The sequence below is a fragment of the Metarhizium robertsii genome (assembly GCF_000187425.2).
Source record: "Metarhizium robertsii ARSEF 23 chromosome Unknown MAA_Scf_3, whole genome shotgun sequence".
NCBI classification, from domain to species: Eukaryota; Fungi; Ascomycota; class Sordariomycetes; order Hypocreales; family Clavicipitaceae; genus Metarhizium; species Metarhizium robertsii.
Window position 1 is genome coordinate 4,868,845 of NW_011942171.1, and position 13,785 is coordinate 4,882,629.

At 47.4% G+C, this 13,785-nt stretch overlaps 6 protein-coding genes across 6 annotated transcripts; 4 read left to right on the forward strand and 2 right to left on the reverse strand.

Moving 5' to 3' along the window:
* Positions 1-4,797: 4,797 nt before the first annotated feature.
* MAA_10086 (Heat-labile enterotoxin, A chain) lies at positions 4,798-5,760 on the forward strand (the record flags this gene model as incomplete). The annotated part of the gene is made up of 1 exon (XM_007828084.1): positions 4,798-5,760. One exon carries the CDS (start codon positions 4,798-4,800, stop codon positions 5,758-5,760), a length of 963 nt encoding a protein of 320 aa, XP_007826275.1.
* A 711-nt stretch (positions 5,761-6,471) lies between these two features.
* Positions 6,472-7,809, reverse strand: MAA_10087 (delta(24)-sterol C-methyltransferase; the record flags this gene model as incomplete). Its single annotated transcript, XM_007828085.1, has 4 exons — positions 6,472-7,047; positions 7,129-7,450; positions 7,504-7,538; positions 7,600-7,809. 4 exons carry the CDS (start codon positions 7,807-7,809, stop codon positions 6,472-6,474), a joined length of 1,143 nt encoding a protein of 380 aa, XP_007826276.1.
* A 657-nt stretch (positions 7,810-8,466) lies between these two features.
* On the forward strand, positions 8,467-9,658 carry MAA_10088 (RNA recognition motif domain protein; the record flags this gene model as incomplete). The annotated part of the gene is made up of 2 exons (XM_007828086.1): positions 8,467-8,604; positions 8,666-9,658. 2 exons carry the CDS (start codon positions 8,467-8,469, stop codon positions 9,656-9,658), a joined length of 1,131 nt encoding a protein of 376 aa, XP_007826277.1.
* Positions 9,659-9,889: 231 nt separating this feature from the next.
* Positions 9,890-10,344, reverse strand: MAA_10089 (Complex 1 LYR protein; the record flags this gene model as incomplete). Its single annotated transcript, XM_007828087.1, has 3 exons — positions 9,890-9,993; positions 10,054-10,248; positions 10,290-10,344. 3 exons carry the CDS (start codon positions 10,342-10,344, stop codon positions 9,890-9,892), a joined length of 354 nt encoding a protein of 117 aa, XP_007826278.1.
* A 278-nt stretch (positions 10,345-10,622) lies between these two features.
* On the forward strand, positions 10,623-12,024 carry MAA_10090 (Heat shock protein DnaJ; the record flags this gene model as incomplete). The annotated part of the gene is made up of 2 exons (XM_007828088.1): positions 10,623-10,919; positions 10,984-12,024. The coding sequence occupies 2 exons, from the start codon at positions 10,623-10,625 to the stop codon at positions 12,022-12,024; spliced, it is 1,338 nt and encodes a 445-aa protein (XP_007826279.1).
* A 969-nt stretch (positions 12,025-12,993) lies between these two features.
* MAA_10091 (Zinc finger, GATA-type) lies at positions 12,994-13,699 on the forward strand (the record flags this gene model as incomplete). Its single annotated transcript, XM_007828089.1, has 2 exons — positions 12,994-13,149; positions 13,214-13,699. The coding sequence occupies 2 exons, from the start codon at positions 12,994-12,996 to the stop codon at positions 13,697-13,699; spliced, it is 642 nt and encodes a 213-aa protein (XP_007826280.1).
* Between the last annotated feature and the right edge of the window lie 86 nt (positions 13,700-13,785).

Sequence of the window (13,785 nt, forward strand, 5' to 3'; positions counted from 1 at the left end):
CCACTTGCTGAGTATTTGCCTATACAGTAGGTACAAGTTATATATATATGCTAGTTAATACAAAATCATGTATTTATCCCCGGGGTTAAAGGTCAGCCACTTAAGGTACATATGTACCCGGGGGGGCAGCTTCCCCTGTATTATTACTTTCTTAGCGGATATGTAGTCCACCAAAATAATGTGACTATCTGCGAAAGTTCTGGGCGCCTTAGCCCAGCTAAATTGTTTGATGCCGAAGTACTTGGCGCGCTCGAAGGCCTCCGCGCTGTCGTCAAGATCCCCGACGCGTCGGACAACCCGATTGTGCTCTGCTTAGATAATCTAGCTGCATTATTTTTAATTTATCCGCATTATCTTTAATCTAGCTGCATTATCTTTAACCTAGCTGCATTATCTTTAACCTAACCGCATGATTTTTAATCTATTCGCATTATCTTTAACCTAGCTGCATTATCTTTAACCTAACCGCATGATTTTTAATCTATTCGCATTATCTTTAACCTAGCTGCATTATCTTTAACCTAACCGCATGATTTTTAATCTATTCGCATTATCTTTAACCTAGCTGCATTATCTTTAACCTAACCGCATGATTTTTAATCTATTCGCATTATCTTTAACCTAGCTGCATTATCTTTAACCTAACCGCATGATTTTTAATCTATTCGCATTATCTTTAACCTAGCTGCATTATCTTTAACCTAACCGCATGATTTTTAATCTATTCGCATTATCTTTAACCTAGCTGCATTATCTTTAACCTAACCGCATGATTTTTAATCTATTCGCATTATCTTTAACCTAGCTGCATTATCTTTAACCTAACCGCATGATTTTTAATCTATTCGCATTATCTTTAACCTAGCTGCATTATCTTTAACCTAACCGCATGATTTTTAATCTATTCGCATTATCTTTAACCTAGCTGCATTATCTTTAACCTAACCGCATGATTTTTAATCTATTCGCATTATCTTTAACCTAGCTGCATTATCTTTAACCTAGCTGCATTATCTTTAACCTAGCTGCATTATCTTTAACCTAGCTGTATTATCTCTAACCTAGCTGCATTATTTTAATCTAGCTGCATCATCTTTAACCTAGCCGCATTATTTTTAATCTATTCGCATCATCTTTAACCCAGCTGTATTATCTCTAACCTAGCTGCATTATCTTTTTTAACACGACGAGGTCAACTGAAATAGCGGTAGTCTTGAATAATAGTTGGAAACGGCTCGACACTCAAGCATAGCAAATGGGCCCCACGTTTTGGAAGGATATTAAATCAGGTTTTTTTTATGAGACCTGCGTCGAGCCGCGTTTTATCTGATGCCCAGGAGAACTAGACAATATGCCCGTTTCTCGCGGGTACATCTGGGGAGGTTGAGTCGGTCGGAACGATTGGCTGTCAAGTGGAAACAAGCCCCGTTTCGACAGAGAACACCTGAGCAGGTTTTACAACAGTGACCCCTATAGGCTGCCGTAATTGATAGCAGAACGTGGTGGATTAATAACTACTACCTAAAGTAAAGGAACCTGTCAGTAACGTGGTAGCTTAGCCGCGTGGGTGTCCCGATAATATTTATTTGCCACTAAGTCAGGGGTCGGCATGATTTAGCTGGGCGATATACCACCTCTAACAATAAGAAGTTACAAGCGTGTCTGAGCACTGGAGTCTATAAGAGAAAATTGAGTAAGGGGCTGCCGAGAAAATGGTCCAAACGCTGTTGTCGTTGGACTGGGGCAACACTAATAGGGAGGGAAGAGAAGGGATCCCTGGCCTATATAGCATGAACGCATAAAGACTTCCTGAGTAAGGAAGGCTACCCCTTTATGCGTCAGTAGAGTACCTTACTCAGGAGGTCTCTAGAAGTCCCTAAGCCTTTTTGGCTGATTTTAATAAAATAGACCCACGATATTCCACATAATTACCAATTCTATTTGTCAGGGGAAATTAGTTTCGTAACGTATTCTAACACGCTGTAAGTTCGCGAGTTTCCTATATAAATACTACCCCTTTCCTACTATCTGAAATTAAAATCTTTTACCTGTATTCTTATTATCTACTTACTTATCCTTTTTTTGAGGCAATCTACCTAGATTAAGAGCCAAGAGCTTTATTACTCTTACTTACTTCTTATTTAAACGTCCCTACCACGTCTTCGCGATATTATAAGCTCAACATGTACTTCCAATTGTGTCTAGCTCTCGGGGTACTACTCGTACAAGTATCGGGTCAAGGCTCTAGTAGACCAGTCAACTGCTCCGCGGAAGGGGTTGTCTTTGACGCGGAAGGGGGCTGCTGCGAACCCTATAATGTTAGGGTGCATATTTGGGGCTTGGCAAACGAGAAACATGACCTTCTTTGCAACGACCTACCGAAGTTGCCAAAGGCCACTTCTGAAGATATCAACAGCCTAGGGAAGTGCGCGGGCTTCAACTTCGATGAGCTCAGTTCGGCATGCGAGATCTTCGGCAAGCCTGCGGCAATCCAGTTTACCGAGTGGGAGAAACGTTTCCTTGCAGGCATGAAAGGCAAGGACTTATTAAGCAAAGGCTTTAAGAAAGAGGATATTAAGAAACTTCCAAAGGATCGGCTTGGGCGGATAAATACTTTTGGAGTTGACTTTAGAAAAGAGTTTGGCATCGATTTTCCATAAGGTCGGGACGGGATCGGGAAGAGCAGAGGACAAGCAGTAAGGTCAGATTTATATAAGCAATAGTAGAGAAGAATTTAGTAAGGCTATACTATAGTTGTATCCTCCTTTTTTTAAAACTATTATAAAGCGTGAAATGTCTTAATCTTGTAGCTTAGCATAGCGGTGTCCAGCCTAACCGAAATTAGCGTGGCCAGGATCTTTATACGAAATTAAAAAGACGAGTTTGTAATTACTAATTATTATAATATTAAATTCAAGGTTATAAAAGTTAGGGTTTATGTAAAAGAGGGTACCCTAAAACTTATCGCCCGTATTAAGCTATAAGTTATTAGGTTATTACGCGCGCAGCTTATTAATCTTGGTCTTGATACGTGTGTATCCTTTAAAGCAGCTCTTAGCTGGGTCTTTGCAGTTAAGGCCTGCCTTGTTGTACTGATCCAAGTGGGCATAGATATTGTAGACGTGGAAGAAAGCTAGTAACAGAGAGTTAGTTGGTTTTTGACGCAAATGGCCAGGTCATGAATACTTGAACCAAGCGAGAAATGGGTGGTAAAATAGAGGCTATACAAAGATTGTAATTACTGTCTGGAAGTAAACCACATTTTATAAGGCGGTTGCTGTGAAGAACATCCTCAGCGAGGGCCACAAAGCCAATTACCACGACAGCCAAACAGGTTTGAGCGATCATTCTGAGCATGAGCCTGCTATGCCGTTCTTGAGAAGGACTGGGCACAGAGAGGAGAGGAAATAAATAATATTTCTTTGCTTATTGATGCCTTTGGCCTGTCGAGGCAGAGGGACGAGCCCTGGTAACAATTGCAAAGAGAGCGTGAACTTGGTCACACACCTTGGATGGCCCTCTTCAATTTGTCTTTAACATGCAGGTGCTGGTTGCAAATTATTATACTCCATTATACTTCACAGGCGAACTTGCCAATGCCTTCAGCGGCAGCCCCGGTCTGAAGTTTGTTATTCTACACAGTTCGCTTCTGCTAGAAGTAGGACACAAGAAGCATGAGAATCCTGGGAAAGGGGACATGACGAAGGGGCATTATCTCTTGAAATCGCTCTTCTTTTCCATGACGCGTCGGGCTTGGCGGGCCTTCCGTGTAATATAAGCAAGACTGGTGCCTCAAAAGCCGACAGGTTGATAGTGCGCAAATATTCATTTATAAGCATAGCCTTGGCAATTTTATCCCTGCCCCGTGGCCGGTAATGGCCCCCGAACAGGGGCCTGGCATTGGCTCTTCCGCTACTTCAAGGTAAGTGGACATGCAGTGGAAAGAGAATTACGGAGTACCAGACCTGCTGTCACGGAATCTACTGACTAAGATATTGAGGTTATAGTGGAGCAATTTGTGGCCGAGCAGCCTTCACGTGTTACCTCGAGTCAGACTATTATAGAGAATTGACTTGGTAGTTAGAATATATAGCTTCCTATTAATGCGAAGTTTTATGCTATTAACCTGGGTAAAATAATAACGAATAAATATAAGTTATTATCTATTTAATATAAGGTATTCTCTTCTTTTTATAACTTCAATACTTTATTCTTGTTTGTCTTATAATTATATACTTTATCACATAGCCGATCAAATAAGAAAGTGATGTATATTAGAAAAGCTAAACTATTATAACTATTTAATAAATATTATATAATATCACGCTATATATAGGAAAATATATATAAACAAAACAATATCAAAAGATCTTTCATATTACTTGACAAGCTGGTATCCTAGTTGCAGGGGTAGTAGTACCTTATAAATCCCTTATTAGCAGCTAATACTAGTTAAATATATTATAGGAATTAGTTACGTAATTAATACTACTTAAATATATTATGGAAATTAATCACGTAATCAATACTACTTAAATATATTATGGAGATTAATCACGTAATTAATACTACTTAAATATATTATAAAGATTAGTAATATAATTAATATTGCCTAAATATACTAGTTATTATGGTATATACCCTGTATACTAGCAATATTTAAATAAACGTATATTTAGCTTATTCCTGTTTATATATTATTAGATTTAGCAGTACTGCTATTAAGATCTACTATAGTTCAAGACACTTATTTTCCTCTTGTCTTCCTCCAACAAATTAAACTATACATCTATTACCATGGCACGACACGGCCGGCTTTTCAGTTTACTTGCCCTTGCAGTAGGCTTGTACTCTCAAGTTTATGCTCAACCTATTGGATCCTTGCCGCCAGACGTTAGGGGCGAACTCCGAGGCCCATCTGAGCTGTTAGGTGCTCTTGATATAAACGATCTTGGGCGTCTAGACGAGCGCGCACTTGGCGCAAGACGGGAAAACCGTCCGCCTAAGATACTACCGCCACCCCAGATTGTGTATCGTGGTGACAAGAGATCACCCGAGGAGATCAAAGCTATTGGCGGTTTCTTGCCAAGCTCTGAAATTAAGCCAACCAATGAGAATAATGGATTTGGTCTTTATAGGCACCACTTAGGAGGCCACGGCCTCGTAAATGGTAAAAGAGTTACCGCGTATGTATCTACAACTAGGCTCTTCGGGACGGCACTTGGATATGCAAATATGGCTAGCAAAGAGGGTGGCTGGATATACGAAATCCAAGCCTTACCTCACATGATTGACTCTGATGGGACTCTGTTGCAGGGGCGCAGATGGACCAAGGAATTTGAATTTTCGGCCTTGGGGGGTATATCCTGGGCCCAAGTCAAGTCAGCAGCCCAGGTCCCTGGCTTTAAGACCCCTCAGGACTACGGTGTTCTATCTTGGTCCGGCGTCGATCTGGAAGGCTTCAAGAAGTCAATGCCCGAAAAGCAATGGTTTCATAACACAGACTACAACTCGACCTTCGATCAGTTCAAAGCAAGCCCGGGGCAGCCACAGCTCGCAGGGTGGTTCAACGACCGCGAGAAGTACAAGTCCCAAGAGCCCTGGAGCCTCAACCAGACCAAGCCCATCGAGGAGTATTTCATGGATTTCATGAACCAGGTTGGAGGGCATGTCGGTTGGAGGGGTACCTATCCTTTGGTGCTCAAAACAGATGCCGAATACGCCGACGATTTTATCAAATGGATCCTTGATGGGTACTAAGCCTTAAGCTACCCGCCGAGCTTCTGGGTCTAGGGTTATAGTCACCTATCTTATATCTTACTGCCGACAGATTAGAGACAGCCAACGAGGTATAGGGAGCGAGATGTACCGCTTTTTTCGGGTTTTCGGCCTCAAAAGATGTTAGCGTAGAGGATATTTACCCGTAAATAGACTGCTAGCTTGATAAAAATCGGTTCCTAAAGTTCTGGCTTTAGTTGTAACGGGCTGGGCCGTTGTAGTTTCGCAGAAGTAGCCATACGTCAGGTGTCATCTCTTTTGCTACTCACGCATCCAGGGTAGCAAAAGGCACAGGACCCATGTTACCTGGCGCACCAGCCAAGATACTCGCTGTGGCGTCAATGCTTTGTGGGAAAAACCAGACTTTACAATGCACGTGCCGCTACATTTTACGTATTCCCTTGCAGCCAAGACCTAAAAGAATCAGCATAAAAAGTAAACAACCAAAACGTCTTAATTAAGTAGATGATGCCGATGCGAGTGTATCGCATGATATATTACATATTGATATTGGAAAACCCTCATGACGCCCATCTGCTTTTTGGCAGGTGATGGCAATACCTTGTCTCGTCTCGCCCATGATAATTCTTCTGTCTTGTATACTCCGTCACACCCATAGTGTGCAGCGTTTTTGACTCGCCCCCCTCTTGCCCACTCAAAACGTTTGAAATTCTTGTATTATTCCGTCCGCATTTACTCGGAAGGCTTGCGTCCAACCATGAGGTACATGGGTGTGAACAGCTTCTCACGGCCACCAGCGACCAGGCAGTCAGCAGCAAGAGCCAGACTGTCAGCAGTCTTCTTTGTGCCCGCGGGAGCCAGACGCAGAGTCTCCAAGAGACCAGCCAAGTTGTGGGCAATGGTGCGGCCCCACGTCGTCATGCGGACAATAGTAAAGATGTCTCCAATCGTCTGGATGTAACGCAGCTCACCGGACAGGGGCCAGTACCAGGGGAGAGGGTCAGGGCGGTCGGCCAGATCCTCAGCACGTAGGAGCTCGAAACCGGCCGCCTTCATGGCCTCCAAGGCGTCAGATACCTTGCACATGTTGGAGATGCCGTCACCCTGCTCGATTCCCAGGCGGATTTCGCGGTGGTGGAGGTTGTCGTTGTCGTACTCATCCGTCATGAGCCACTCGTAAACACCAAAGACACCGCCGGGTTTGAGGACGCGGAAAATCTGGCTGTAGATACCCTCGAGGGTGGGAGCGTGGACCGTGGCCTCAATGGCATAGACGGCGTCAAAGGTATTGTCCTCAAAGGACATTTGCTGCCAGCCAGTTAGCTCCTCATCTTCAATGATCCCCCCCGGGAAAACAACAAATGGGGCATTCGCCATCGTTCCACTCACCATAAAGTCACCCTTGACGAAATCTAGCTGATTGGACAGACCCTCCTTTTGAGCGTAGTGGGTAGCACGGTCAATCTGGTAGTCGTTATTGTTCAGACCAGTGATATGAGCGCCGGTGAACTTGGCAATCTCGCGGGCCGGGCCTCCAACACCACAACCAACGTCAAGGACTTTCATTCCCTCCTTTATACCAATGCTGTGGGCGAGGTAGTGCTCGTGACGGGCAATGGCCTGGTAGAAGGGCTCGCCGAGGGAGAAGCGACAGAAATGGAAAGACTGGCCCCAGCCGTATTCGTACAGATCAGTAGCGAGGTTGTAGTAGCTAGCAGTTAATGAGCATCATATGATTGTCGAGGGTGTGCTGATAAAACATACTGTCTCGTCAAGGTTGCGTACTCGGCAGTTCTAGCCTTTGCAGGAGTTAGCCATCGAGTCTCACTATTTCTGTCGGCAACTCTTGACAACACGTACAGCGCGTTCCTCGGCAGTCTCGTTCTCGGCAGGCTTGTTGTCCCAGTGTTTAAAGTACTCGTCAACAGCCGCCTTCTTGGCCTCGCCACCCTTGGAAAACATTGCTGCAATCCCGCCGCGAGCCTGGGCAGATTTGCCGTGCATTGCCTTGTTGAAGGCCGCATCGCGGGAGTGGTCTTCGCGCTCGAGACTTGAAGAATTGGCAACCATGTTGAAGGTTCGTGATGAGTTTTGTGTGACGATACAGACGACGTCTAGAAGACGTTATAAAGGAGAGTAGGAGAACGACGGGCACGGAAGGAGACGAGGGATCGTGGGAGTGCTTGGAGAAGGTTTTATGGGCGTCTTTTGCTTTCCCTCACATGCCTGTGTTCATCTAATTTCAAGGTCCTCTTTTTCCCTGCCCTTTCTGCCGCCCCTTTGGCGGCCCCTGGCAAGATTGGATTAAATGGGGCGCCCTCATTGGACCATCTTGGTCCGCTGCGCATTCGCCTGGAATCGATTCTGCACCGGGGATCTGGCGCTTGCTTTCATTGGCCATTTTCTGCCAGAAACAGAAGGCGGTCTCGACTAATAATTACGAATACGAAAGCGAACCGTTTCAGGGAGTGCGGAGGAGTAGTACTCCGTGGCGACTCCACAGTAGTGGCTGAGTCGCGAAGCCACAGAGCATTTTGCTTAGTCAGATAAAATCCTCGAATCGATAAGATAATTACGCCACAGCGTTAGGTCAGCAGGAATTTGGCTGTCGCGGTTTGAGTGGCGGGTAGCAGATCAACAGGTAGATTTCTGATCTTAAATGCAGAGCTTGTCACCGTCAAGTCTGCCTTGCGCATCATCTGGTGCCCCTTAAGATATTACATCACCATGCCGCCCCAAATCAAGCAGGACCTGAATAGATCAGGATGGGAGAGCACAGACTTCCCCTCGGTGTGCGAAAACTGCTTACCTGAAAATCCCTATGTCAAGATGCTGAAGGAAGACTATGGTGCTGAATGCAAATTGGTACGTATCAAACACCCCCACATGCTCTTATTGCGACAGCCGTCATACTAATCGGTTACAGTGCACAAGACCGTTTACTGTATTCAGTTGGAACGGGGCCGACCGAGCTCAAAACCGACGAAAAAAGACCAACATCTGCCTGACTTGCGCCCGACTCAAGAACTGCTGCCAGAGCTGTATGCTCGATCTTTCCTTCGGCCTCCCCATCGCTGTTCGAGATGCTGCGCTCAAAATGGTTGCACCCGGTCCACAATCCGACATTAACAGGGAATACTTTGCCCAGAACAATGAAAAGCTCATCGAAGACGGCAAAGCAGGTATTGAAGAGTACGAGAAAACGGATGAAAAGGCACGAGAGCTGCTTCGTCGATTGGCGAACAGCAAGCCCTATTTCAGAAAAGGTCGAGCTGTCGATGAATCAGAACTTGTAGGGAGCAGTTCCGGTGGCAGCGTTGCTACTGGTGCTGGACAAGGCGGGCCAGGTCCTGTCCGAACTCGAGATAGTAGGGCTGCAGCTGCGGCAGGTGCCAGACCACGAGGCGGGAAAGGACGACAAGCGTTCCCTAGCGCTGCGCAACTACCTCCAAGCGAGAAGGACTGGCTTCCACCCGATGATACGAATATCATGTCCCTATTTATTACCGGTGTGGAGGACGACTTGCCCGAGTTCAAGCTACGAGAGTACTTCAAGGTACATGGAAAGATCAAGAGCTTGGTATGCTCGCATATGTCCCATTGCGCTTTTATCAACTACGAAACTAGAGCAGCGGCCGAAAAGGCCGCCGCCGCTTGCCAGGGCCGGGCTGTTATTGCAGGTTGCCCATTGCGAGTTCGATGGGGTCAACCAAAGGCAATCGGCACAATGAACAAGGAGGAGAGAGGACAAATGCTCCGCGACGCCCGGGTTGGGATCCCCAGAAAGCCCCAACATCGCGGCGGTATCGAGGCCGGCTCCCACGGGGCTAGCCAAGCACTGCTTCCTCCCAGTTCTTCTGTCGCTGCTCCCCCGGGTGCTGATGATACCCCCAACTACGCAAGTCTTTCTGGGGACTAAGTTGCTCCAGCACAGTAATCCAGCATATGTGGTGTTTGGCGTTTGGAATTTGGACAATCTGGAGCAGTACAGAGGGGATGCCGTAGGGATCAAATACTTGAGATTGGCTGGTTGTCATAATTATATGCATTGTGGATGGGAGGGTATCATGACAGGCGTCCCGTCGTAACCAGGTAGTAAATATACACTATTGTACATGCAAGTGTTTCCTTCTGTTCCTTTCACGTATGTTTATCTCCCGTTGCCACCGCAGCACCCGCCACCAACTGCGCCGCTTCCTGCAGTCTTTACGCTTTCATTGTCGCCTCTCTCGGTGTGTTCATGGATTCGAAGCTCTAAGCACGCGGTCAGCTCATGCAGATTCTCTTGATCTCCTCACATATTACGCAACCTACGGTACATATTCTCCCCACTCTCCATCCGCTTTCCCTGGACCACATTGGCCTTCAGAAAGTTGGCCACTTCTTGCGCATGCTGAATAGCCTCTTGAGTAGACGCATCGGACGAGTTGAGAGAGGACTTTTGTCGGAATTCGTGGCGAATTTGTTGTTGAGCGGCAGCCAGGATTGGGGCGTCGCCTTTAAGCCTCTCTGTTAGCATGAATTGGAAATAGAACATGTAGTTAGCATACCTTGAAAAGCAATGCGTGCTGCGCGCATCAAATTTCTGTATGCCGCCAGAGCCATGGTTCGACGTTGCGAAGGTATGGCGCCCTATCATGTAACTTTGCAATGCCTTCTTCCAAGACGAAGCACATGCAGGCAAATAGGCGATGCAACAATAAGCTGTAGAGGCTAGCGGAGCCAGGTTCGGCCGTTTTCCGGTGCTTACAGCACCCGGCAGATTTGGAGCGCGACTGACCCCACCAACAACTGTGGACAAATCTGGTCCAGAGAAAAAAAAAGTGCGAGCCCTCGGCCTTTATCTTTTTATCCATTGCCAACCACCCAGGTGCAGCATCACAATGACTACCGTTATGCAGGTCAATGATCTGCCTCTACCCATTCTTCCCGAAGGATGGAATGCTGAGAAGGACTTCAAGGCCATTGGGCAACTGTCTGGCGCCGTGCAGCGCAGCATTGAACCTGTTGGCCCTCATTTCCTGGCCCACGCCCGCCGAGCTCGCCACAAGCGCACTTTCTCCGAAGACGATCGCATCCAGGCTCAGGAGAGCGCCAAGAAGGTCGAGGATGGGGATGAGAGCGATGAGAGCGAGGCTGAGGATCCCATGATGCTGCAGCGTGAGGCCAAGGACTGGAAGGTATGGATATTCCCTATGGACCAAGTCAAGTACGAATTGCGAGGCTAACCTGTCGATCCAACAGACCCAGGATCACTACAAGATTTTGGGCCTCTCCAAGTACCGCTGGAAGGCTACGGAGGACCAGATCAAGAAGGCCCACCGCAAGAAGGTTCTGAAGCACCACCCCGACAAGAAGGCCGCCCAGGGCCGTACTGAAGACGACCAATTCTTCAAGTGCATCCAAAAAGCCACAGAGGTTCTCCTTGACCCCGTCAAGCGCCGCCAGTATGACTCTGTTGACGAGGAAGCCGATGTTGAACCACCAACCAAGAAGCAGCTCCAAAAGGGTGATTTCTACAAGCTCTGGAGCAAGGTCTTCAAGTCTGAGGGCCGATTCTCCAAGACTCACCCCGTACCTACGTTTGGCAACGCCGAATCTACCAAGGAGCATGTTGAAGACTTTTACAACTTCTGGTACAACTTTGACTCGTGGCGCAGCTTCGAGTACCTTGATGAAGATGTCCCCGATGACAACGAGAATCGTGACCAGAAGCGCCACGTTGAGCGAAAGAACGCCAACGCTCGTAAGAAGAAGAAGGCCGAAGACAACGCCCGCCTCCGCAAGCTACTGGATGAAGCGTCTGCTGGTGACGAGCGTATCAAGCGCTTTAGACAGGAGGCCAATGCTGCCAAGAACAAGAAGCGTCTGGAAAAAGAGGCTGCCGAGAAAAAGGCCACCGAGGACGCCAAGGCCAAGAAAGAGGCGGAGGAGAAGGCCCAAGCTGAGGCCGAGGCTGCTGCCAAAGCCGACCGCGAGTCTGCAAAGAAGGCCAAGGAAGCTGCCAAGAACGCCGTCAAGAAGAACAAGCGTGTGCTCAAGGGTTCCATCAAAGATGCCAACTACTTTGCCACTGGCGACGTGTCGGCTGCCCAGATCGATGCTGTCTTGGGAGATGTCGAGCTCGTCCAGGGAAAGATTGATCCAGACGAGATTGCTGCTTTGGCCGGCAAGCTTAATGGTCTGACTGTGGCCGATAAGATCAAGGCTGTTTGGAACGACGAGGTCAAGAGGCTTGTTGATGCTGGCAAGCTCAAGGATGGTGAAGCCAAGACCCTGGCATAAAAATATCGGACTAGGTGCACTGTCTGCAGGATGACTGAGAGATATATGAAGGTAGCGTATGATTGGGTTAGACAAGTCACTTTTATGCATAGACAAAAGGGGGGTGATTTAAAGTTGACAAATATTCTATTCGATTCCTGCTTTTCACCAGACATTAAGTGGATTTCCCTTCATGACACTTTTCTTCTTTTGTTTCCTCCCTCCTCCTAACCTTCACTAATGCCCAAGCCGCAACACTGCTTTTAGTCGACAAGGTTCTGTGTTGGTTAAGGGAGATTATAACCTAGTGTTCAATGTTTTCCTTTTAGACAACTACACATTTACCGAGCAGCAAGCGACGACGACGACAGAGGCAAGCAAGCAAGCAAGCTGGTCGCCTGATATGTGCCGACATTGAAACACTGACGGTGGCAGATTGAATGGGACTTCCGAGTCCAGCGACACCTGCATCAACATGAGGCTGTCTGACGCGCATCTCCACCTGCCAATCAGTATATTAAGCCTGGCACCCAGGGACATAAAAAAGCTTCGAAATTAGCGGTACCCACTGCAGGTGCTTCCTCAGCATCCAAGTGGACCATTGACCGGACTTGAAGTGACATCGGACATTTGGACCTTTGCTCTCCACCTCCACAAACTATGGGCCTTTCTCTCTTTTCCCATTCACATCCATTATCAGAATTCCACATTTGCCATCAAAGCTCTGCCCATCTGCTTATTTCCCGTGCTGAGCATCTTTTCTTTTTCCTCTGGGATCTTGTCATTCTACAACACATCGCTTCTACCCCTTTCTCCGTGGCGACTCCCAAAACTGCCAGCTCCTCCGCCCTGCCCGAGTCCTCCCTCGCTGAACAACTCCCCATGCCGTCTCGTTACCAGTGTCAATTCGAGGTGGCTTGCCTTGCAATACTCGACCGATAAATTGACTTCATATCTCCTTTTTATCTCCCTCGAAGCGCCCAACCGTACATGTCTGTTGTCGCCTCTAACACGGCCGGCGAGCAGGCATTGTGCCATCATGGAAGTCCCCAGCGAGACTGCGATGCCCCGCTCAACGGGTCTTCCAAGCCGGCTGGTGTCAAGTTTTCTCTGAACGACCTCAGACTAGGCGAAAGCTTTGATACAGTAAGTGCTCGCTATTTTTTTCTTCCTGTCCTCTTAAGCCCATCATAATGACCTCGTCAACCAGATCAAGCTCGACGTCGGACTCCTAGCGTGGCACATTGGCCACTTCCCCAAGGAACACGGGGCGGCTGGTGAAAGGGTCAGCGAAGATGACCTTTACGCGATTCTGGAACTGTCTCAAAACATAGGAAACAACGTTGACAAAATTTTTGCCCTTCGAAATCAGAATGCGATCCCAACAGAGAGCGAAAGCATACAAGAAGAGCCCATTAGTCCTGGAGAAAGCCAATATCATCAGCCGCACCCTTTGGAGAATACATGCCCCAGGAGAAGGAGGAGCGAAGATTCAAGCCCGGGCCCACGAATTCCCGCAAAGCGACAGCGAAGCATTGCCTGCTGCCGGACATGCTTGACCGACCAAACACCGAAATGGCGAAATGGCCCAGCTGGCCCTGGGACTCTGTGCAATGTGTGTGGCTTAATATATGCGAAGCGACGGGGAAGAATTCGCGCCGCGAAAGACGCACCGAAGCAGCCCTCGTCTTGCTAGTTAACCAGTATCTAGCCGATAATGACATGGAGGCTGGAGATCGAAGACTGGAGATACAAGGATACAAAATTGGTTTCGGCGTGTTA